This window comes from Notolepis coatsorum (assembly GCF_963971535.1).
Source record: "Notolepis coatsorum genome assembly, chromosome: 17".
Taxonomy (NCBI): Eukaryota; Metazoa; Chordata; class Actinopteri; order Aulopiformes; family Paralepididae; genus Notolepis; species Notolepis coatsorum.
This window is the reverse complement of record NC_140181.1, coordinates 40,604,586-40,631,231: the sequence shown is the minus strand read 5'-3', so window position 1 is coordinate 40,631,231 and position 26,646 is coordinate 40,604,586. Positions and strand designations below refer to the sequence as shown.

At 43.1% G+C, this 26,646-nt stretch overlaps 1 protein-coding gene across 1 annotated transcript in view; it reads left to right on the top strand.

The window, feature by feature from the left end:
* The first annotated feature begins 1,358 nt into the window (after window positions 1–1,358).
* The window catches only part of rimkla (ribosomal modification protein rimK-like family member A), a 52,655-nt gene continuing 27,367 nt past the window's right edge, over window positions 1,359–26,646 (top strand). The window contains exons 1-2 of the mRNA XM_084333898.1: window positions 1,359–2,123; window positions 23,882–24,112. Coding sequence (XP_084190024.1) covers window positions 1,961–2,123; window positions 23,882–24,112 — 394 coding nt within the window. The 5' untranslated portion in view covers window positions 1,359–1,960. The remainder of the gene's footprint in view (window positions 2,124–23,881; window positions 24,113–26,646) is intronic.

Here is a 26,646-nt window from a genome sequence, read left to right as displayed (position 1 = left end):
TCCGGGTTCTAGGAGAAAAACATCCGGGGCTAAAGCCCCGGAAGCCCAGGGCTAACGACGCCACAATCTCTAACTCCTAAATATGAAAAATAAGAGGGATATGGCGCTTTGTCTGTTAGCCTATTGAGTAGGACTACAGTCAAGTAGAGGCTGTCTCGCCCTCTGTGATTGGACAGCAGAACTGGCGCGGTTGTTTTGCCCGCGATTAATGGGACTCATCTGGAAATAGGATCATGCAGACTCGCGCTGCCACAGCAGTACTGTGGAGAGAGAGGGGTCTGACTGCGAGACTAGTCCAAGACAAGTTAGACAACGAAAATAAATCCAATGCAGCTTGTGGTTTCTGCTGCAAATGTGCCTAATCGGACTGGAGTGGATCACGCAACATTTAAGGAATTGGCTATAGTGAAAATAATAGCTACCTAAAAAAAATTTAATAGCCTGTAGGCTGTAATAATAATGATAGGCATGGCATTCTTGTGTTAGACTATGTGACTCTTACGGCATACAGTCTATATAGGGAAGAGAGAGAACGACATAGAGAGAGAGAAATTGGTCATTGGCATAATTTATCCCATGATTATCACATAGATATTAATTTTCCTCCATGGCGCATCATATTAATCTTCAGGACTACATTGTGCACGACAGCCCTCGTAGGTGATTACGTTGCTATACACGAGAACGCAACGCACACACGCCTACTTTCAGTACTTTGAGGTAAACGGTAAAAGACTCGATTGATGTTTAGAGAAAATACGTTTTATATGAAAAAATTATAATAACAACATTTCACTGCGATGTCGTTGTTGCTGTGTCGGACAACGACGTGCTATCGCCTGGGCTGCCTGCCACTTCAGCATGGAGACGGAGGCGTCCGTATTCACCAACCTCACAGTACTGCCCGCCCGGTCTGAACCGGTTCGGAGAACGCGCGGACTCGCGCGCTACAGTACACCCCCTTTCTGTTGCTGCATCTTCTCCTCCACGCGCTGAATCACAGCAGCCAGCCTCTGCGCGTGCTCGCGGGGCAGCTCAGCCAGCCCCACTAACATGTAAAACCACTCGTATTGGCTCGTGTGGCCCACGTGACCCTCCACGCCTTCGCTTTCGCGATTGGACCGCGAAGAGGGCGGGCGCGCGCGCGCGTGTCGATCGGTTTATATAAACTACGATTGGGCGCCGCCGCTACAAACCCAGTATTATCATTGGACGAGAGCGCTGAGGAGGAGGCACGCGAGAGAGAGGTGGAGTTGTAGTAAACGAGAGGCGCGTGCTCGAGAAAACGCAGAGGCTGAGAATCAGCACCTTTCAGCACCGAGATCCCGCGGAGAGCAGCCGAGCGGAGCTGGGGAGACACTGCGTCGGTGCGGCCGCCTCGTTTTCATCCACGCAGCGTTACCACAATATTGTGTGGTTTTTTACTAACCTTTATTAGAAAACGTTGCCCGGTCGTTTCCAGTCGACGAGTGGAAGATAACTCAAGCGTTGTGTTTGCCCTTTGCGGGGCAAATAGTGCAAAGAACGGTAACGTTAGCTAACGTAACGTTCTATATATTCCAAGACAAGTTTGTGAGGGGGCAAAGAAGAAGCGCGCTAACTAGTTGATACAGCCATTTGATAGAGGGTGGAGGACGGAGACCGTGTGGGTTCTTCTTGGGGGACCAGGAATAACTGCCGTCTGCAGATGAAGGGAATCGAGCGGGGCAACGAAACGTAATTGTTATTATAGCTCGCTCCGAACAGCGGTTGAATCGTGGTCTTGCTTTTTAGCCACAACATAACAGCTTGTTCGTGTCGCTCGCTGCGTCTATTGTGTGAGGAGCATCTTTGTGCTGCTGTTCCTGTTGCTCTCGAACCCGCGCCGCCCGCCGCCCCCTTTTTATAACCACAGCTGTGTGGATCTCCTCAGATTTAATTTTTTTTTAAACTCGGCTCTACATCGTTTACATAAAAAAATATGTGCTCTCGAGTTTGGTTCGTGACCGACCGGCGCATCCACCAGGAGTATCCCCAAGTTCAGATCCTCCGGGCTCTGAAAGAGCGCTGCGCCGAGGAGGATGTGGAGTTCCGCTCGCTGCTCATGGACCAGATCGTGCTCACCATCAGCGAGGGGCAACTAGGCAAGTAGCACTTCATTTATATCAGTTAATTAATACCTGAACACTATGCATTAGTATTATACAAACTCCATGCGTCTGTGCGTTATTATTGTACGTCTAATCGTTGTGTATAATACAATGTGTAACGTTGATAGCCACCACAGGGGCTAGCTGGTAGAGGGCGGGCATTGTTTGGTAGCTACTGTGTTGTAAGCGAGTGTCCTGTCAGCTGCTAGCTAACAAGCTAACAAGCTAACTGTGACGGTGACCGCCTAACCTACTTTCTAGACACAGCCTCGAGACTGAGCCGCATGATGCTGCTGCTGCTTACCGTTAGACTGAGCCGCATCCAGTCCAGTGAATACGAATATTTTGCAATAAGGTGAAAACGTGTAGCGAGCCACATCATGCAGAGACACTCATTTCGCCTTGAAATAATTTTGAGAGCATACATGCGCCGATTAGCACCATCAATAATCTGCTGACGCAATTCTACTGCACATTGCCTTCAAACTGACATTTTTATATTGATAATGTGCTTTTGGTGCTTAAGCTGTTGTTTCACTTGTTTGACTGTTCCTCCTTACACAGGTTTCATAAACGTTCCCAATACAATAGAGTGAATGCAACTACTACATGTATGATGTATCTATGTTCAATATATTAATAGTCAAATAACACAACATACCTTATGATAACTAGTATTATTGCATGTTGCCTTGTCCATTATACTGATGTTTATTTGTATTATTATTATTATTATTGTAAAAAACGAAATGTGTCAGACACTGCAGCCTTCCATAATGTTGCTGCGTGATACTGTGCAGGTGCTTTATTTACATTTACATTTAGTCATTTAGCAGACGCTTTTATCCAAAGCGACTTACACGATTTGTATGACAAGTCAGTAGGAAGGGTACAACTCTTATCAGCTGAGTAACAATGTTCATCAAAGTGTTCAGACTTGAGTGCTACAGTGTTGAGTCAGTGTAAGTTAGTACATTAGGAAGAGTGCAGCATGACAATAAGAAGGTTCGTTTTTCTTTTTTCTTCATTTCAGATATTGATTGAAGAAGTGTGTCTTTAGTCCAGGGCGAAAGATTGGTCGGGTTTCGGCTGTCCTAACTGTGGTGGGAACTTGAAGTTCGTTCCACCATTGTGCGGCAAGGACCGAGAATAGGCGGCTTCTCTTTGATAACCCTCCCTTTGTTGGGTTGATATGAAGTATCAATATTTCATGGACTTTCTTGGGAAGCTTTTGTGTGTTAATGATATTACCAGGGACGCTGACCAGTGCACTTGACCAGCAAGCACACTTGGAATCTGTTAAAGAGGCGTGATGTAGAGCTGTGGTCACTATATGGGAGGTGGTTAAGTCCCAATTAACACATACTATAGATTAGCATCGGGGGGCCTTGAACTGTATCATTGCCATACAGCAGTGAGATCACTCAGGAGGACTTCCGAAAATGTATCTGATCTGACACACGTGAGCCACGTGTCCCAAGCCACAACCAAGTGGTGGTAAGGCCTGTAGTCTCAACTTGGGGTCAGGAGCCAGCTTGGGAGTATAGCCTATACCACTCAATTCAAGAGTTCAGGTGATATCTTTTGACTATTCAAGGATAAGAGCCAAATTCATATTTATGAACACGAACAAATGAACATTTCAACAAAGTTCGAAATCAGGGGCCTGTTGCAGCTGTCAGTCCTGGTCTAACATTTCTTATATTTAATATCAAGTGATTTAATAAAAGTATAGATAAAATTAAAGGTTAATCACTCATTTGAAAAGGTATGTATTCATTTTACCATATTCTAATGTGAGATATATATAAAAAAAAAATAAGATGAACTTTTAAGTTTCTACAAAGTGATAACTTATTCTATTCAAATCTGAAAGTTGTCAGCTTTCAATATCTGTTGTCATTTTGTCTGAACATGCACCCTATGGTTTGTCTTAGGGTGGGCAATGTCAGTCTCTCAGTCATAGGATTGTCAAGTCAAAGTGACTAGTCTGACTCAGATGTCTATTTTAGAATGCCCACTATAAATGTTTCAGAGTGTGTGTGACGTTCAGGCGTAGAGGCAGCTCTGTGTAGGAGTGTGGTCAACTATAAGGGGTTCATAATACTGACATTAGCAGTTTACAATATTTAAAACAATTAAATATCCTCTAGTCAACTAGACTTAGAGCAGCAAGACATTATGCAATAACCTTAGGCCTTTTTCTTTTTTGCCAAATAGACCTTAAAGGAACATGCCAACATTATGGTAATTGCGGTTGCTCTCTTCTCCAGAGTCAGGCAAGCCAGCCTAGTTTAGCACAAATTAATGGAAGCGGATATGGACCACTAGCCTAGCTTAAAACTCTGGGAGAGGTGTTTTTGGCTGAAAGCCATGGTATTTTCCTTCATTCAGATAAATGTCCTTGTGCTTAATTTGTAAATGATTCCTCATCACACTTGTAGAGCTGTGTTAAGATAGTTTCATCTAACATAGTCTGCACTCAACCTCATGATCAGTTATATGTTCCAGATATTCCAGCTGCCATACTTCTTCATGCTCATCCCTAGCTTGGCTCTAGCAGCTGAAGGAGGCCTGCCTTGTCTGCTCAAGCGTGTCTTAGACTGTGGCAAACACTCTTATATATATAGCAGAAATCCAATGAGAATTAGCCTCCTCATTTTTAGCTAAACTTTTAATATGTGTTGTCATTTGTCTTGAATCATAAAGCCTGCTGATCAGTGTGGATCACACCAGTCATCCCACTGAACTCTGTTACATCTGGGAAAATCTCTCAACATCTTAATAGATTGTTTCTTTCCACACATTGCATTAAAGGTACTGGGCTCAAAGGGGACAACAGTGATGTCATTATTCTATTAAGAAATAAGATATTTATAAACTGATCTAGGCTAACAAAAGTAACCATGAACTACAATATAATGCATAATCAGCACTGGTCACATTGATCAAGGATAAACCATTTCTCCTTATTTACATTCCACATACATTCAGTGTTTTAATGGTTCTGTACCCTTTAACATTAAAAATGTTAATTTGACCAACAATGTATTAGTTATCTCTTAAGCCTGACGGTACCGGTCCTGAAACGACATCATGTCATAAATCAATATCTCTAGACTGTTCTACAAAAGTATCGTTTTTATTTTCAAATGTATTCAAGTATAAACATCATAACCATGTCACAACAACAGCATTTATAATGTATATTATCATCAATACGTTAGTTTAGCAATAGGTTAAAGTGTTATTAGATAGATTTTACTTTTGGATTTGGTCTGTTTATTTCACGAGAGGCAACCATTTTGGAACCATGGGAATTGTAGTTTTTTGTGGCCATTTTGTAGAGAAAAGCGCTAGCTCTGGATCTGCGTTGGAATTTTTCAGAACTACACTTCCTGAAAGCCTCTATGGGGTTTCAAGCTTCATAGTTCTGTATGCATTTTTTTAATAACTCTTATTATTTGGGATAATAAGCCACAAAACGTAACGTTATTGACAAATATTGAAGCGCAGTTCGTTTATCTTCCCTATTGTTAGCATGCAGCAACAATTAGATTTGAAATTAGTTTCAAAATGGTTGATCAAAATAAAAAAGTACAGATTTCATTATCTGTTCTTATGCATGCCTGGTGATACTAAATTGCCATTTGAAAGATTATATATATAAACGTGCGAATTGGCTATAATAAGGTAATTTATAAGCCTGCTATTCTATATTCTATAATAATATCTCAAATTGCATTGGTCCAGATGGGAGAATTCAGTACTGTATCTACAGAACCTTCTGTTTAATCATCTTCCCTTTATTAATTTCCTTATATTTCTTGTACACATGATCTCAAGAAGGTACTGAACGAGATCAGTGGCAGTTCTTCATGTCTGGTCATTATTAGCATGGTGTTATTCACTGTCAAAGATGCAAATAAAAATCATAATTCATATTCTCCTTTGTTTCATCACAATTTAAGCGAGCCTAGTAATAGACACAATATTTCTGACACTGCAGGGCTGTACACTGCGATGATCTCGTCGCAAATTGCCCCTTAATTTGGCCGTTGCGAGTTGGAAATATTATTTGGGAGCAACGTTGCGAGTTGTGATTTCAACCCTTCATTCGCATTTTACTCCTAAATTAATCCATACAAATTGGATACATTTATAAAAAAAAACATTAGCCTACAACCAAGGCTGTACAGTGCGACACAATGTGGTGCTATGAAAGAATCTGTCGGCAATGAATGAACTTACTGCGATCACCGATAGCCTGAGTGAAAAAAAAGATTTGCGTGTGGAGTGAATCTGGGTCACGCTATATAAGACGCAAATTTTGCTCTGCAAGAACAACGGAGTGGATATCAGTCCATCTTATGACAACCACGTCCGATGTGGAGAGATGATAAGATGATGATGATTGACGTGATGATGTGATGATTGATTGACGGGGACACGGACACTTCTAACGTTCAGGTTCAGCCATGCATTTAGGTGAGTAGTAGTAGCCCACTATTAGGACGTGAAATACTGTCTACTTAAATTTATAAAATATCAACCTATCTATCCATCTAATAATGAGACAATATGCAAATAAGATAATACTAATAATTGTCACGGCTCCCCGTATATGAAATGAAAGTGGCTTGCAACTTTACTGCTGGTAAAATCACTGTTTATTTCTCGTTTAGCATAGTATTACATTCCACTTCTATAAACAATCAAAGTCCTACCGTAAGAGCCTCATACGGGTCAATTAAACCTTTTTGATTAGTCTTTCCTTCCAGCTAAGTTGGACTGAACATTTCACTGTCAAAAGCGCAAATGTAAATAAGGTTGCGTCGCAACACTGTTTTCAAAATAAAGGTCACATATACAAATGCCTCTCAATTCTTATTAAAAAAAAGTCCCGGATATACATAAACATTAATTGGCATAGATCTCTATAAACGGCCCAACACATTGATCACTTTAGGCACACACTGAAACCAGTAACATCACAAATATGAAGCAGGTAATTACCCATACAAATAATAAACCTTTCATGGGGTTATTTACAATAATAATTCGTTTGATTTCTAAAGCACTTTTCATTGTGAAACAAATGTAGCAGAGTTTCTTGTCCTCCTGATTAATGCAATGGTGTGTGTGTGTTGTGGTGATCTCATTCAAGGAGCACTACACAAGCGCGCGCACACACACACACACACAGTTTGTTGTTTTTGTTCTATTAGTGATTTACACACTTTCTCAGTTGGTTCATTATAAAAGATACAAACCTGAAAACAAACGCACTTAAATGTTAAATAAAAGGACCACAGTAATGAGGCAGGAGGAACATATTTTTTTAATAATGGTAAAATTGTTATTTAAAAATTTGCCCCTAAAAAATATTTTTTGCCCCTAAATTTCTCATTTAGGGGCAAGTGTGCCCCTAGTGAAAAAGCTTAGCGTACAGCCCTGCACTGGGAATACATTCACTGAGGTCCATAGATGTCCCTACTGTAGATACCAACCAAGAATATGCAAATGGACCTTGTAGAAGTGGAGCAAGGCGGATTTTCAGAAAATAGGCTCCGGGTTTAACACATTGAGTGCCACGCCCCTTTGACCATATATGGCCGTTCCGTGTCAGCGCTGAAGTCAATGGGAGGTCGGGGAAATTTGCGAAGGCTTAAACTATATCTTAAATTATGGCTATGGGTCTAAAACACCCCTTGCTTATCAATGACTTGCTTGCAGTCAACATGTACGAAACGGATTGTTTTTTCATTGGTACATTTCCGTTTTATACCGTTTTGAATACGAGTATAGTTTTGGAGAGTTCTAGTAATTCCAGAGAAATTCCGCGATAATAGCTCTTTAGTGGAATACACAAAACACGTTGTCATTTTATGGCTGATTTATGAATAGTTTTCAAATAAACGCTAGATTATCGATAGTATATGTGTACTTATGCACGCTAGAGAAGCGGGCTGAAAAATCGTATCCATGACCTGGTCAGCGCTAACGTCATACCCGCACACACACACACAGACACGCTGCGATGGCTGAGAAAAAAACATCTGATTAACCCAATACTGGTAAAATAGATTCCTTACCTCACATCAGATGTTCTGCAAAAAGATTAATCCAATTGCTGATCGCCATTCCAAATATTTTATATATTTTTTTTGCGTTTATTGATCCAACGTTATAGTCCGAAACACATAATCGACGCTGCTCTGAGGGTCCTCAGTCAATCTGGTAACACGATACTGCTTGCCAGAGATGGGAAAACCCCGGACCGGATTTTTTTTTTTTTTTTTTATTATCTTTCTTCCCCTCCTTTTTTCCCGATTTTTCTCCCATCCCACCCTTCCTGGTTGTTGCGTACTTTCCCCTACTGTTGGTCCGGGAGACCGGAGACTGTCACATGCTTTCCTCCGACGCATGTGCAGCCTGGGGCAGGCCAACCTGGCCGCGCAGGTTCTCACCGGGGAGAGTGTAGCGTGTGGGAGGCCACACTATCTCTCCTCAGATCCAACCCTCGCTGAGCAGGCGCCCCGACCGAACTGTAGGGGTCGCTGTCCACAACGCCCAGGACCCACCCTTCAGCTTTCCCACCCTCTGATACGGCCAATTGTATCAGTGCGAGGGGCCAGCCAAGCTGATAGCAACGCCGGGAGCTGGATTCGAACAGGCGAATCCTAGTGTCTCCCGGTGTTGGTGACGAACGTCTATATCTATATAGCCAGAGGCCCTGGGCCTCAATAACGAGTTATTTGAGTTATATAAATTATTGGAAACAGGTTTACAAACGTTTCGGTCTTGTCAGTCCACAGTCTTTACTGCAGGAGTTGACGGGTGCATCGTGTCCTCGGCACACGCCACGTGTTTGGAATGAGATGAAGAAGAGGCCAAGCCCAGTGATGGGCTCCGTGGAGGCATTTCACATCCCATGATGGGTGCTCAGAGACGTGGTACAAGCGCAACACAGGATATGAGTTGATGCTAGATCCTTCTGCGGTGCCACAGTGGGCACGCTTTTCAGCCAGAGGGATGATACATGTAACGTCTTCATGTCACTGAACACGAGACACAGGAACATTAAGCCTACCCAACACCTTAATTTACCACTGCACATGTCACTTGCCTGGTGACAAGTCATGGAGCGGAGTTAGCTAGCTTCCTGTAATCCTAATCGAAGCATCTGGTGAGTTACTAAGGAAAGCTCTCCCCATTGATGAAGCATCCTGGACCAAAATACATTCTTCACAGGATCATGTGATCAGCCTCTCCTTGATGTCTTCACATTTGTAAGCTGTTGATGCATGATGCCTGGGAGATGGTAAAAAGCAAAGCGTGGCTGTAACATCCAGTTTGCCCAGGGCTCAGTTGGGTTATCTTTAGAGGGGAAACTGGGAAGGAAATCAATGGTAGCATTTAACTGCTATTTATTGAGGGATGTCAATTAATTTCAGATGAAATATTCCCATGTCTAGCCATAGCCTCTGGCCTCTCCTGTTTGGTATTTAATCAACAATGCATTTCCACTTGAAAGACCAAAAAACAAGACAAAGCACAGATAAGATACCAGTATGAAGATAAGATACCAGTATGAAGATAATGTTTTAAATCATTATGTATTTTGCACTAGAGACTCATATCACTGGACTCTCATCACTGGACTATCTTGTGTTTGTACTTTTTATATTATATTGTATTTGTATCTATACTTTAAGTGTATCTATAGTGTATATAGATACTGGACTGTATAGGACTGTGAAGCTATGCATCCCCCACCCTGTATCCCCCCCATGCTGCTTTGACACCCGAATTTCCCCAAGGGGATCAATAAAGGATAATCTTATCTTAAATCGATCATTCTCAAATACAATAATTTATGGCATCACATCCAAAGTAAAATTCTGGCTGACATGGCCACCTGGTGCGATTTGACGAGCTTGCCCATCTCGTTTCACCCTGTGACATCATAGGACATAGGCCATCAGACTAATAGCTTGTTGCTTTATAGTGAGCTGGTCAGGACAACTAGTTTGCATGCTCTCAAGTAGGGCTGTCTTAAATACTTCGAAGCTTCGTTCGATGGCACAAGCTTCGAACATAAAAAAAAAATCGAAGTTTAAAAAAAAAAAAAAAAACACACACACACACACACACACACACACACTCACTTACATTTAGTCATTTAGCTGACGCTTTTATCCAAAGCGACTTACAAGTTCTGTACGACAAGACAGCAAGAAGGGTACAACTCTATCAGCTGAGTAACAATGTTCATCAAAGTGTTGCGTGTTACAGTGTAGGTTAGTTTATTAGGACAAGTGCATGACAGTAATGTTAGTCACGGTTAGATTTTTTTTTTTTTTTTTTTTATTATTTCAGATAATGGTTGAAGAAGTGAGTCTTTAGTCGACGGCGAAAGATTGGACGGGATTCGGCTGTCCTAACTGGGATGGGTAGTTCACACACACACACACACACACACACACACACACACACACACACACACACACACACACACACACACACACACACACACACACACACACGCCAGCCCCCTCTCAATCATGTACCAGCCCCCTCTCAGTCATGTACCAGCCAGGCCCCTCTCAGTCATGTATACCAGCCCCCCTCTCACTCCTGTATACCAGCCCCCTCTCAGTCATGTACCAGCCCCCTCTCAGTCATGTACCAGCCCCCTCTCAGTCATGTACCACAGCCCCCTCTCAGTCATGTACCAGCCCCCTCTCAGTCATGTACCACAGCCCCCTCTCAGTCATGTACCACAGCCCCCTCTCAGTCATGTACCACAGCCCCCTCTCAGTCATGTACCAGCCCCCTCTCAGTCATGTACCAGCCCCCTCTCAGTCATGTACCACAGCCCCCTCTCAGTCATGTACCAGCCCCCTCTCAGTCATGTACCAGCCCCCTCTCAGTCATGTACCACAGCCCCCTCTCAGTCATGTACCACAGCCCCCTCTCAGTCATGTACCAGCCCACTCTCAGTCATGTACCACAGCCCCCTCTCAGTCATGTACCATCCCCCTCTCAGTCATGTACCACAGCCCCCTCTCAGTCATGTACCAGCCCCCTCTCAGTCATGTACCACAGCCCCCTTTCAGTCATGTACCACAGCCCCATATCAGTCATGTACCACAGCCCCATCTCAGTCATGTACCACAGCCCCATCTCAGTCATGTACCAGCCCCCCTCTCAGTCATGTACCAGCCCCCTCTCAGTCATGTACCACAGCCCCCTCTCAGTCATGTACCAGCCCCCTCTCAGTCATGTACCAGCCCCCTCTCAGTCATGTACCACAGCCCCATCTCAGTCATGTACCAGCCAGCCCCCTCTCAGTCATGTACCACATCATGTACCACAGCCCCATCTCAGTCATGTACCAGCCCCCCTCTCAGTCATGTACCTGCACGACTGGCGGGGGGGGGGGGGGGGGGGGGGGGGGGGGGTGCTTAGGAAGATATAAATGATTGGGCCAGCCCAGTGTCAGTTTTATTTTATTTTTTTTAATCATAACGGCCCACATATGGGTCGGCCCACCGGGCAAATGCCCAGTATGCCAGATGGCTACTCCAGGCCTGCCTGCTTCTAAGTTCAGTGACCTGACTGCAGACAAAAAAGAAAAAAATTAAGAAAAAAATTATAATATCTTTTTTTTTCAAGTACCACCAGCAGGGGGCCCAAGTACCACCCGTGGTACACGTACCACAGGTTGAGAACCACTGCCATAGTATACTGAGGAGGATAACCATAAAGTAAAGCCTGAGGCGACGGCGTACACTAGGGGCGAGATCCACAAAGAATGGATTGCACGGTGCTAATTGCACCCTTACTTACAATTCATTATGAATTGAAAATGGGGAACCCTGATGTAAACAAGACGAAAGTCTTTCTCTGGTCTGCATCCCCTTAACAATTGTGTGTATTGAGCCGTACTGTATTGTACCCATTCTGCAATCTGTTAATACAATTTTCAATCAATCAATCACCACGCACCGTGATTGATTGAGTGACATTTTTATTAACAGATTGTGCTAGAGAGGCTAGTTTGCAAACAACTCACAAGCTTTCTAGAAATGTACAACATACTTTCGGAAAACCAATCTGGCTTCCGCTCAGGGCATGGATGTGAGACTGCTACAATGAAAGTCCTTAATGATGTCCTCAACGCCCTTGACTCCAAACTCTACTGTGCTGCCGCCTTTATAGATCTGGCTAAAGCCTTTGACGCTGTAGATCAGGGGTAGGCAACCCTAGGCACGCGTGCCTGCATAGGCACGCAGGGGCATTTTCATTGGCACAGGGGACAGCATTAAAAAATATATATATATATATATATAATCTTTTCTTTTCTTTTTTTGCTTTGAAATATTATAGTGAAATATTTTGCACTGTTGTCGCATTTATCTTGTTGAAATCCTACCACAGGTTATTTTTTTTAAGTCGAGTATATCAAGGAGGCTTTTCTCTGTAGCTCAGATGTTTTGTTTGAAGGCTTGCCAAACAAAGAGACAATCAAATCAAGGATAAAAGATATCCCCATGTCAGCTTGAAGTGTCGAGGGACGCATCAACGAAATGTCAGAAAATATCAGAGAACAGCAAACAGCTGGATTAAAAGATGCTCCGGTGTGCAGTTTAAAGTGACCAACTACAGCCCCCAGATAACGGAGCTCAGTAAAGCAAAACTGTTTGTCTGCATTGCACCCCCGCCCCAACTCAGATTTAGGGTTGATACAACCATCATAATAATATTGTTAATAATAACAATAATGATGTAATAATGTAAAAATCCTCATTAAAAATACCTGATTATGAGAAATGTTTTTTACGATGCATGGAATATTGTTGAGGCACACTAGTTACAACTATATTTCAAACAGGCACTTCATGTCAAAAAGGTTGCTGACCCCTGCTGTAGATCATGCACAGCTTTTGGAGCGGCTGGGTCCTCCAAGGCTCCTTACTAGCTCCAATCCTCTTCTCTATCTATATAAATTATAAACAACATAGGCCAGTTAGCTGGAAACTCCCTAATTCACCTCTATGCTGATGACACAGTCCTGTACACCTCTTGTCCCTCCCCGGATGCTGTCCTGAAAACTCTCCAGGAGAGCTTTCTAAAAATCCAAGCTGGTTTCTCTGCCCTTTGCCTGGTCCTAAACACCAGCAAGACCAAAGTTATGTGGTTCGGCCACAAGGGTGCCTCCCAGACTGACACCATTGTAGCCGCCGATGGCAAAAAGCTTGAACTGGTCACCTCCTATATATACCTGGGAGTGTGAATCGACACCAAACTCTCCTTCTCTGAACACCTAACTAAACTGCAGGTCAAAGCAAGGCTTAGCTTTCTGTATAGGAACCGTTCCTCCTTCACTACATCTGCTAAACACCCTGGTCCAGATGACTGTCCTGCCGATATTTTACTTTAGCGATGTAATCTACCGCTTGGTCCGTAAAGGCGATCTAGAGCGCTTAGATATCCTATATCACTCTGCCATTCGCTTCGCTACCAATGGCCCCTACAGGACCCAGCACTGCGAGCTATACTCCCTAGTAAACTGGCCCACCCTGGAAATTAGACGCAACATCCACTGGCTGGCCTTTGTATATAAAACACTTCTAGGCCGTACTCCCCCTTACCTTACTCGCCTAGTCCACCCTCGTCCACTCCCGGATTACCACACCCGTCAGCCACACAACTAACCTGCCTATACAAATAAAGGTTTGATGATGATGATGATGATGATGATGATGATGATGATGAGAACAGGTAACATTATAGGATTGATTGAAGCCAGAGACTGTGCTGACTCGTCGAATCAACAAAACAAACAAACAAAAACACACCGTACCATATCGGTATTCGCCCGCTCTGTAATTCTCTCTTGTGATCGCATGAATAAAAAAAAATATCATCTTATATGATTACTGGATTACGCACCCGCCTCCGTCAAGCTTCATACTTATATATACAATGTGATTATATACATGGTTGTGACTGAAGAAGTATTGAGGTAACCACACCTAAAAGCACCTACGGGAGGCCGCAATTCGAAACTATATCTTGTATGTCATAAATGTCTGGATGTAACAGTACTGTATGTCAGGTATGTCATAAATGTTATGAATTGAAAATGGGGGACCCTGATGTAAACAAGACGAAAGTCTTTCTCTGGTCTGCATCCCCTTATCAATTGTGTGTATTGAGCCATACTGTATTGTACCCATTCTGCAATCTGTTAATAAAATGTTCAATCAATCAATCAAACACGTCCATTAACACTTTCAGCACCAGAGGTTGCTGTGGGCCGTGTGGTAAGAATGCCAGCGCTTTAAAGAATAGGGATATATGGCGATGTTTGCAGGGCTAAAACTATATTAAATATCATAGCTATGGATATAAAACTATTGCCCATTTGACATCGAGTATCTATCGTTCAATTTGTGAAAAATAAAAAAAAATTCATCCATACATTCCAGTTTTATACCGTGGTGAATATGAGAGTATAGTTTTAGAGTAATTCTGTGTAATCCCAGGAAACACTGCTATGCAGCGTTTAGTGCATTTCACTAGAAACCATGGCGTTCCTCGCCTGGATCAACTATCAATCTGAAATCAACGCTATATTATCGGTATTATGTTTCATCATGCATGCATGAAAGGGTGGTGGTTTTCTATGCTTCGATCGTCACCAACGGAATACGTTACACCAGTGGTCACCAACCCGTCGATCTTTGAGACTTTCCCTGTAGATCTTTCCCTGAAATTCTTTTTTTTTTAAAGAAATACTTTTTTTTTTAGATCTTTCCCTGAGAGTCCACATTACAGTTCTACTTTTGTTTTGATGTGAAAAGTGATGCTGCATAAGATTACTGCACTTAGCACTGACTGAGAAAGTACATATTACAGTTCTACTTTATAAAATGCTAATTGTAAATATGTTTGGCAATGTTAATAGGAGAAGGTCCACATTACAGTTCTACTTTTGTTTTGATGTGAAAAGTGATGCTGCATAAGATGACTGCACTTAGCACTGACTGAGAAAGTACACATTACAGTTCTACTTTATAAAATGCTAATTGTAAATATGTTTGTCAATGTTAATAATATGAGAAAGTCCACATTACAGTTCTACTTTTGTTTTGATGTGAAAAGTGATGCTGCATAAGATGACTGCACTTAGCACTGACTGAGAAAGTACATATTACAGTTCTACTTTGACGTTTTAATGGGACCAAAGCATTGCATGTAATTAGAATACAGGCAAATAAAAGTAATTTAGTTTAAAGTACAATCTTGGCTGTCTTTTTCTCTCAACGCTTCAATAGGTAGATCTTGCCTTCACCAAAAAAAAAAGTGATCTTGGGCTTAAAAAGGTTGGTGATCACTGCATTACACTGTACATTACACACATATGCTCCGATCGCGGGGAAGGGATTCTTCGATCAACGCAAGATTGATACCATATAGCCCTTACCTTGACTAGGATGAGCTCCAAAAAGAATATTCCAATTATCTGATCGCCATTCCAAGTATTGATGTCGATCGTGTTGCCAACATAATCCACCAAAGAACATGAACCGGGAGTGCTTGATTATCCTCAATCCATGTGTTATAACCGCTCGCCATGACCGACTAGGAAAACCCGGACCGGACTTTTTAGATCGACGTACAGACCAAGCCAGAGAGTTTCCAAGGATGTGCAATACCGGCCGCATTGGACGGTTGCGATCTCAGACTCATTCCCAATGATAACATCAGGCTCCCTCGATGGATTATGAATGGAAATAGCGAATAAAAGAAATAACTACCAAAACCTGACTATACTCGGGTCTGGCGCTGAACGTTCGGCGAGTTAACCCGACTATACTCGGGTCCGGCACTCAAAGTGTTAAGAAAAGATTGATATGGACTTTGACAGATTCTTTGACAGGTTGTAGTGGTGAGCATGTACAACGTGGGGAAAGGGTTGTGTGCACGCAGGACCAGAAACATAGTTCATGTGATACTGTATTGGTTTGGGGGAATCTCTCTTTGTGCCGTTGTGGTGGGAAACGCAGAACACCTGAATCACGTTGTCATGGACCTGGTCTCCTGGTCAAGGCCTCATGCCGTCATGGACCTTTTTCATTAATTAATTCAACCTTTAGTTAATCTCGAAGGATTATTGAGAGCAGGCTTTCATTTACAATGACGTTGAAAGGAACAATACATAATATAAAAACTGAAAATGGATATTAAAGTATTGAGTTTTAAGGTGCTTTGTAAAACATTCCACACGTCCAAGCTAAAAGTAGATTTTCCTAATTCAGTGCAAACTCTTGGGACCTTAATCATAAGCCAATCACCAGAGCGGGTATGATAGGGTCCAGAGTTCCAGTCCAGTAATGAAGTGATGTAGGGTGGAAGATCATTAATAAGGGCGTTATACAGGGCTTTATATGGCTGGTCTCCTGGTCAAGGCCTCATGCCGTCATGGACCTGGTCTCCTGGTCAAGGCCTTGTGAAAATGTTATATTGACGAGGCTTGACAACAGAGGTTCAAAGATAACTTCACATTTATTGGCTGTTCATTTCTATATATCGCTTCATGCATTGGGCTCCCCCAGGTTCCAACTCCGTTTGTTGATGTTGACTTCCTAGTGTGACATCCCTTCAACTACGGCAACCAAGACTCTCAAACTCAAACCTAATACATCACTATAAATACTAACTGGATAGTTGGTGATATAAACATTTAATTTAATTTACTACATCAGTGGAAAACTAACAAAAGCGAGTCGAGTAGGTACCATACAGTGGAAAAGCGGCATACGGGAATACTTCATAATGTTTCATGCAATTAAAAAGTAAATATATATATATATTTAGTACACATGATGCACACACATCTTTACAGTGTTATGTTCACCAGTAGGATGCTATAACATTGCTGATAATACAAATTATTATAATTTTTTCACAGTAGAGTCAGTGTATATATATGTGTGTGTGTGTATCTTTGGCTAAAGTGGATAGAAAACAGTACTGTGCAAAAGTCTTAAGCACCCAAGAGTTTTTATATAAATTAAAAGAAATCTGTATTAGTGTGTCAGTAGACTACTCTTAGATTTTTAGAAACTTTTCATTTAATTATATTTGAAAGCATCTTCATGGTTTAATGCAGACACATTGCAGGGACTATTATAATCATCATATTGGCGTGACTGTATGAATCAAAGGGTTAAATCAAGCATTTTAAAATGCTTTAGAGGAAATATCAAAATATCGCGATATATATCGTGTATCGTGATATAGCCAAAAAACATCGCAATATCATTTAGAGGCCGTATCGCCCAGCCCTAGCGGTGTGGGTGTTTCCAGTTTTTCTGTGAGGATCTTTTGAGTGACTGTTTTATGTGTGTGACCAACAGTTTTCATATGCCTCTCTAGGTAATAGAAAATCCATACCAATTTGGTCATGGTGTGTGTGTCTCATCATCTGAGTGAGAACATGAATATGAACCACCAGGTAGTCCTGCACCGTGCATTGGTCCCAGCGGCGTGGCGGCTGCATGTGCCCACTGTTGACAGAAGAGCTCTTTGTTGGCTCAGCCCAGCCCTGTCAACCAGGGGGAAGTTGTGCCCACTGCCATGCCAGGCTGCCCAGACTGACCCAGGCCCAGACTCCATCCAGGGCACCACAGACAACCAAACATTGGCGCAGCATGTGTCGGCACCGGCCGCATTGTGACGTCATGAGGGAATGCATAGAATGCTGAAGTGGAACAGGAGTCCCCCCTACTCAGCAGTTATGGAGCTTGTAAGCCCTGTCAGGCAGAAGGAAAATAACATACAGTTCATTGACCTGTAAGAACCTCAGGCCTGGCCTGTAGGAATAAGACCGAACATGGCCAGGAATAGCCAGAAATAGGCACGGTACACCCACACTGAATCGTTACATTACCACACCAATGCCCGGGTGGCCTTTGTTCACCACAGACTGAAGCGGTCATGAGGGTTTTCTGAATGTTCTGAAACGGTCACATGACAGGCAGACAGTACAGTGCAAAATGAACACTCGCACACACAAATGAATAGGGCGAATTCATCAGGCCGCTCCATGGCGTTTGTGTTCTTGTTCCCTTGGAGACGGAGACAGGCAGTGTGTGGATGGTGAATACTGTCTGTCAAAGGGACCACTTCCCCCGACGCCTCCCCACTGTAGCGCCGCTCGGCAGCTGCACAATCCCAGCAGTGTGTCCTGCTGAATGGAGCGGGGGAGACGGTGAAGAGGGGAGGCAGGCAGGGCTGTCCCATCATGCCTTCTACACACTGCTGTTGTCCTGCCCCGCCCCTATCATCTCCACACCTCCTTGACCTTCTCTTTCCTGCCCCGCTCTGTCGTAGCACGTCACCAGCTGAGCCTAAAACGCTGTGGGATATCGATCGCAGCGCGTGAAAGAGATGGCAGAGTGGTGCAGAGACAGAGCGGCAGTATCCGGTCCGTTCGTCCCGGGTCTCTCGTTCCATACGCATCGCCGTAGGGGAGCTCCCCACGCTGTGACCTCTGCCGAGCCTCACGGCAGCGCTGCCGATTTTGTTGAGCGTGGTGATCTTAAGATGGCTGAAAAGCAGGTCACGGCGGAGCTGAAGTGCTGTGTCAGTGACAACGCCCCCCCCCCCCTTCTTCTATATCTCCTCCTCCCCCCTCTTCTCACGTCTCCTCATCCACCCATCTGTCTCCTGACGAGCTGCAGAGACACATCCCCTGCTCATCTCTCTCCCTCTATCTCTCTCTCTCTCCCTATACCCCTGTATCTCTCTTTCTTATCCCTTCATCACATGTTACATCATTTTCTCTGCTTTTCATCTCTCTCTCTGTACCCCTGTATCTCTCTTTCTTATCCCTTCATCACACGTTACATCCTTTACTCTGCTTTTCATCTCTCTCCTCTCCCTGTACCCCTGTATCTCTCTTTCTTATCCCTTCATCACACGTTACATCCATTACTCTGCTTTTCATCTCTCTCTCTGCTCCCACCATTTGGCAGATGAATGTGGTGCACTGCAGGCGGACTTGGGTTTCTCCTGAATTAAAATGGCTGGTCATTCAATGGACATAATAACGTAATTGCATGTTCAGATGGGAGTCCGATTTGAATGAGCGAAAACGGACGACACTGAAGCACCCGTCTTCAATATTATTTAGTAATCTTGATATGGCGTAAGATTGTTGTAGCGGATAGTCCCAAGATACCTTGTCCATCCCCTGGTGTATATTTGTATGTGATTAAAAGTTAAGTCATCTCCCCCGAGCACCACGCATCTCTCTAGCCCAGTGCCCTACATTGAGACAAAGCTCTGTTAAGTGTGCCATAAATCCATTACCGGGGATATCTCTTTTTGACTCAGAGAGGCAGCCAGCCTTGGCCCGGCGGCCAGAGGAGTTGGCAGTGCCACAGGGAGTGTATCCGGGCATGAATGAACGTAGCGGCACGCAGGACCAGGTCCAAATGAAGGACTAACATCACCAGGGAGGCTGGTTGCAGCCATGCCTCTGCCTGGCTGTGCAACCCCAGGCCAAATCCCAGCCAGAGCTGCCGGCTAATGAGCCGTTTACACAAACACCACTTAGACAGACTTCAATGAGAGGAGGAACATGATGACAGGTGTGTTCTTTGTCTGTGGCTCAGAATATGGTTCTGCTCTACTAAACTAAACAGCAGCGTCTACACCTGTGTACACCGCTGCTCACCAGGGCCCTCATGCATCAACGTGTTCTACGCACAGATCTGTGCGTAACCCGTGCGTACGATCATTTCTAAGCAAAGAGTGGGATTCATCAACTTCAACTTGAACTTGACTTCGTGCTTACATCTACGCACATTTCGGACCTGGCGTACCTCGCGCCCAGTGGTAGAATATATTATTACAACAAGGAAATGAGCTTCTGTGCATAATAACACTGGATGTTCTATGAACCGTAGTTCATTATAGTTCATTGTAAAATAGCAACAGTAGTGTAATTATGGTCAAAACCCTATAAATAGCATTTGGAATAATAGATCTTTCTCTCAGAATGAATGCAGCATGTCATATATGTTACGATGAATTGAAAATGGGGGACCCTGATGTAAACAAGACGAAAGTCTTTCTCTGGTCTGCATCCCCTTAACAATTGTATGTATTGAGCTGTACTGTACTGTACCCATTCTGCAATCTGTTAATAAAGTTCTCATTCATTCATTCATTCATGGTTTATATAGCGTTATCGGAATATACGGGGTGTAGGCTACTGACTGACTGCGCTCCGCGTAGCTTGATTGATTGATTGATTGAAAAGTTTATTAACAGATTGCAGAATGGGTACAGTACAGTACAGCTCAGTACATACAATTGTTAATTGGGGATGCAGACCAACTTTCGTCCTGTTTACATCAGGGTCCCCCATTTTCAATTCATCATAAATCATAAAGCTCAACTCGTTATTATTTTGCGCACAGACCGCCGAAACACGGGAACGTTTTGATTATATTTAAAAGGCTTTACGTTAAACGAAACAAGTGGAATTTCGAAGCTGTAAGCAGAATAAGTCATATGAATATAGTGTTCTTCCCCCTTTTTACTGTACAAGAAAGAATAGAAAACGCATTGCAATGAACAATGACACCATGCAGATAGTGGACAGACTATATGATGGAATTCAAGTTCATGTATTGAAAGGCAGGATACATCATACATGCAGTGAGATTCATTGTTCTTGTATATGCTCTCGTATTATATTGTTTATATAGGCTACCCAATACTGACATCAAAATAGATTGTAGTAGTATGCCTCTAGAAATCATGCAGCAGGTAGAAAATTGACGGGAGATCCATCGCGATTTGGAATAGAATTGAGGAGAACTTTAATCCGTGGGTATTAATCAAACAACACGGGAAAAGGCAGTCATATTCCAGCGCGGTCTTTATTAGCCGACAACAAAATAGATGCCTCTAAAAATCATATAGCCAATCGAACACAACTAATAAAGGCATTCATATTGTACAGCACGGTTATAATGACACACAACACAACCAACGCCAAACAGTGGTCAACGAACGGTCTTTATTAGTATTTTGAGCTGTCCAGGCAGAATTGCAGCAATGGTTTTAGGGAGCCGTTGATATCTGACATCACCGTTTACAAATCCGCCTTTTATTTATCCACCTCCGTTACGAGGACCTCCACCTCGGTGTCTGTGTAGTTTCTCTTTTTCGTTCGCTTTGCCATCCTCCAACATTCCACGCACAGGGATTCCCTCATGGTATTTGAAGGGGAGGGCCTGACCATATTTGGTTGGTCGGGGCGGTTTTGGTATGCAAATACGTGAAAGCGTGCACGAGCTGCGGCGCAGGGCCAAGGTGGGATTCATCATGACAGGTGTGCGTAGAGCCTGCTTACGCACGTGTGATGAATGCCGACTTCCCTGTGCGTGCGCTAGTTCTAAATTCCGTGCTTACGTGTGGAAGTAGGTCAAGGTCAAAGTCCACGTTGATGAATGAGGGCCCAGGGTCTGCTCTACTAAACTAAACGGCATCGTCTACACCTGTGTACACCGCTGCTCACCAGGTCTGCTCTACTAAACTAAACGGCATCGTCTACACCTGTGTACACCGCTGCTCACCAGGTCTGCTCTACTAAACTAAACGGCATCGTCTACACCTGTGTACACCGCTGCTCACCAGGGCCCTCATTCATCAACGTGGACGTAGAATATGTTCTATTTCCACACGTAAGCACAGAATGTAGAATCAGTGCACGCACAGAAAAATCGGGATTCATCAACCGTGCGTACACAGGTCCTATGCTCCTCCGTGTTGATGAATACCACTTTGTTCTACCGTCAATGCTCGTGCATGATTATCCATATATGGTCATGAAAGTGAGGAAACACCCCCCATGGGATGTGAAATAATGGACTGACCCGAGCGGAACTCTGAGAAACTTCACGGAGATTGTTCACTGCTGTCGAACCAAGAAGACACAACGCGTGTTATGGGATAAATAAAAGGCGGACTTGTAAACGGTGATGTCAGATATCAACGGCTCCCTAAGACCATTGCTGCAATTCTGCCTGGACAGCTCAAAATACTAATAAAGACCGTTCGTTGACCACTGTTTGGAGTTGGTTGTGTGTCATTATAACCGTGCTGTAATATGAATGCCTTTATTAGTTGTGTTCGATTGGCTATATGATTTTTAGAGGCATATATTTTGTTGTCGGTATTACCGACAACAAAATAGATGCCTCTAAAAATCATATACTATTAGGTAGCCTATATGGATTACATATAATAGCAGCCATAGCCTACATTATGCAACAGTAACTTGCGCATACCAGTGTATGCGACGGACCAGTGTATACCTTATATCATATCATATTCATATAATAGTTTACTCTATCAGCATACCAGCATGTAATATGTTCTTTGTTAGAACTCAACTCGTTATTATTTTGCACATAGATTGCAGAAATACGGGAACGTTTTGATTTACATTAAAAGGCTTTGACATTGTAAAACTAAATACGTGGAATCCTGTAAGCATAATACAAGTCATATCACCCACACGATATGCTCTGTGTCCAGAGCATGTATGCTTTTCATTCATTTAAGACACATTATTGCAAGGGTTTTGTAATACACATACACCCTGGTGTCATTGCAATGCGTTTTTTTATTCTTTCTTATACAGTAAAAAGGGGGAAGAACACTATATCGTGGGTGTTCATATGACTTGTATTCTGCTTACAGCTTCGAAATTCCACTTGTTTCGTTTAACGTAAAGCCTTTTAAATATAATCAAAACGTTCCTGTGTTTCTGCGGTCTGTGCGCAAAATAATAACGAGTTGAGCTACGCAGAGTTAATTCCGATAACGCTATATAAACCATGCTGCATTCATTCTGAGAGAAAGATTTATTATTCCAAATGCTATTTATAGGGTTTTGACCATAATTACACTACTGTTGCTATTTTACAATGAACTATAATGAATTACGGTTCATACAGAACATGCCAGTGTTGAAACTAATGCACAGAAGCTCATTTCCTTGTTGTAATAATATATTCTACCACTGGGCGTCAGCTAAGTGTGCTCCGAGCTGTGCGTAAATATAAGCACTAAGTCAAGTTCAAGTTGAAATTGATGAATCCCACTCTTTGCTTAGAAATGATCGTACGCACAGGTTAAGCACATATCTGTGCGTAAGACACGTTGATGAATGAGGGCCCAGGTCTATTATTTTAGGTATGTCCTCAACTAAAGACATTTCTTAGTCGACTAACAGTCAAAGATTTTCCTGACTAATCGAATAGTTGATTTCACAGACTGTGAACAACTGTGTAAAATCTTAGTTTTCCATGTGTAATAATGGAGAAGGACCTCTTTAATTAGTGCTTAGCAGAGATATGTATGTGCTTATTGTTTTTCAGGAAATAACTCATTTCAAATGCAAATGCATCACATTTGACTAAGAAAGTCTTAGTTGACTGATCAATGACCATGGACTATGAGGGGCAGCTCTATTATATTTGTGCGTTCCTCTGGAGGTTCTAATCATGTAGTATAACCTTCATTATTCTGGGTTACAGAATACGTCACGCTTGTTTCTGTACGTTTCCTAGACATGTATCATATCCCCATAACGTGTCCTCATGTGTCCTTTTCATCCAACTCTAACCATCACGTGTCCTTTTTGTCTCCAGGTCTGCGGGTGGAGCAGGAGGTGGTGACGGCCTACCCACAGGTATCGGTGGTGCGGGTGCCCACGCCCTGGGTGCAGTCAGACAGCGACATCACTGTGCTGCGTCACCTGGAGAAGATGGGGTGCCGGGTGGTCAACCGGCCCCAGGCCATCCTCAACTGTGTCAACAAGTTCTGGACCTTCCAGGAGCTGGCTGGCCACGGCGTACCTCTCCCAGACACGTTCTCCTATGGTGAGACAACCAACCGGCACTTTGACACACAGCTAAATCAGTTGTTATTAATTATATATATATCATCATTATATATATAACGGCCCTCGTACTGTCTATGGCCCTCACGTGTCCCCGATAACAGAACGATATTCAATTACACAACATCTGTTCTTATCAGGTTCTACATTCCGTTACTAACGCTGGGTAATGCTGGGTAGCGATGGGTAACGCTGGCCAGTTTCAAGGAAATGGTAAATACATTGTGTTTATGTTCAAGTCAAGAACAAGGAAACCATTGTTAGCTTTAGGTTTGACACTGAACTCTGAGTCCCTCCTATTGTAGCCTCCTAGCTTTCCAAACTGCACAACGTAACCCATAACCTGTAACCCATAGGAACAACTCCAAACAAGCGAGTCTATATTCTAACAGAACAAACACCAACTGAGAATGTTTAGTCATGGTCTAAGCAAACACAACACAGGGTTTAAGAGCCTTGCTCAAGGGGCATTTCAACACTGGATGGTGAGAAAAGAGTTGTTATTCATTTACCCCCCCTGACTGAGATTTTCCTGCTAGTTCAGGGATTGAACTAGTAACCTTCCGGTCACAACACAAGACCATCGCTGCCCCATACTTAAATAAATCCCAGTACCAGACCAATGCTGGTAAATTTAGACTGTGGCCAGTAAGTCTGTTACATCTACCAGTCACCTTAGGACCCAATCTGTGTTCAATCAGACTTATCTATTCTAAATACTACTTGCCACTTGGAGAGAGAACTTAAACATTGAGTAGGTGACCTCAAAGACATCCGTGAGAGCACAGACAGCGCAGCTCAGAAGCATCTTTAAATAGGAGTATACAGTCATGTGTACATATTCAGTAGATATAGTAGTCATTAACTGTTTACTAAGCAGGGGGGGTCGTTTTTTGATGCTCTGATCGCCAGTAACGGCATTTGTTTTGAACACCACACACGCTGATCAGCTGGATCGATATGAAATCATTGTAGGATCAAGGTGGAATTGACGTCAGATAGTCCTTACCTTTGATCAGGGTTATTCCAAAAATAATATTCCAATTGTCTGATCGCGATTTCCAGTATTGATGTCCATCTGGTCCCGGACATAATTTGGCACAATTTATGGATTGAGTGTGCTAGATGCATTTCAAGTTGCTTGGGTGAAGTGTAGGGGTGTAAAAAGTACCCAGAAATCAAATTATACTTAATGAAAGTATGGGTACTGTCTCAAAATCTGACTCAAGTAAAAGTCAAAGTATCTGGCTAAAAACACACTTGAGTAAAAGTAAAAAAGTCCTACTTTTAAATGTACTTAAGTACTAAAAAGTAAAAGTACATTTTTTTTTGAAAGGGATAGACCAGGGGTCTCAAACTCATTCCATCGTGGGCCAAGTTTTCATTTTAACTATACATTGCACCAGGTGCGTTAGTTGGAGAGGTGAGCCAATTAGTGAAATCATCAGCTGGTGTTTAGGCAATAAGGCTGGAATGAAACCAAGCATACACTCTGCCCACAATGGAATGTGTTCTGCGATAGACAATGCTGAAATGAAAAAACAGGACACTTTTTTTTGCATTAAAACTATTTAATGCAAGGGCGGCTACGTGGCGCAGTGGGCAAGGCGCTCGCAACGAATGCTGGAGACTAAGCTCGAGCAGGACGCCTCCTGTTCGAGCCCCGCTCTCCACATTGCTTTCAGTTTAGCTGGTCGTCCACAGTAATACACATTGGCCGTATTACGGGGAAGGAAACTGAAGGGTGGTGATCGGGCGTTGTGGACAGCGACTCCTACAGGTCGGTTGGTGCGCCTGCGCAGTAGAATCAAGAAGCGACGGGGGCGGGGCCCCTCCAAAGCCCAGACCCTCGACACTGAAAGATCGAGCCGCGCAGGTGAAAAGATGCGACGGCTGTTACCTCGAGTATCGGAGGGGACTCGTGCTATGTATGACTTAGTCCACATTGCAGCCGGCTTGTGGGAGGCAAGAAACAACGTTCGAAGACAGGGGAGGGTTGAATTGGACGATATGAAAATTGGGATGGGAGAAAAATAGAAAATGGGAGAAAAAGTGGATAAAAAAAATAACTATTTAAAGGGGAACTATTTTACTATTCCTAGCACTATTTGGGCAACTTTACACAATTCCTGTGAGTCTATTGAAGACATCTGTACGTTTTTTTTTCAAAAAAATGCATTGGTTTATATTTCTAATCAAGTACTCAAAACCATCATTTTTCAGCCTCCGGATTTCAGGCTGTTATGGCCTGGCTCCGATTTCAGGCTGTTATGGCCTGGCTCCTCCCATAAGCACTTTGAGTGACAGTCAGTCCACACAGTCAGAGAGAGAGAGAGAGAGAGAGAGAGAGAGAGAGAGAGAGAGAAAAAAGAACTGTGTAAACACTCTGCGTGTCTCCGTTTACAGTTCGTTCTCTCGGTTCGGGAGCATGGGGGTCCGTGTACGTTTTGATAGTTCGTTTTTCGTTTCAAAAGGAAAAACTGAAATACGGACCTGTTTTTCGTATTTTGGTAT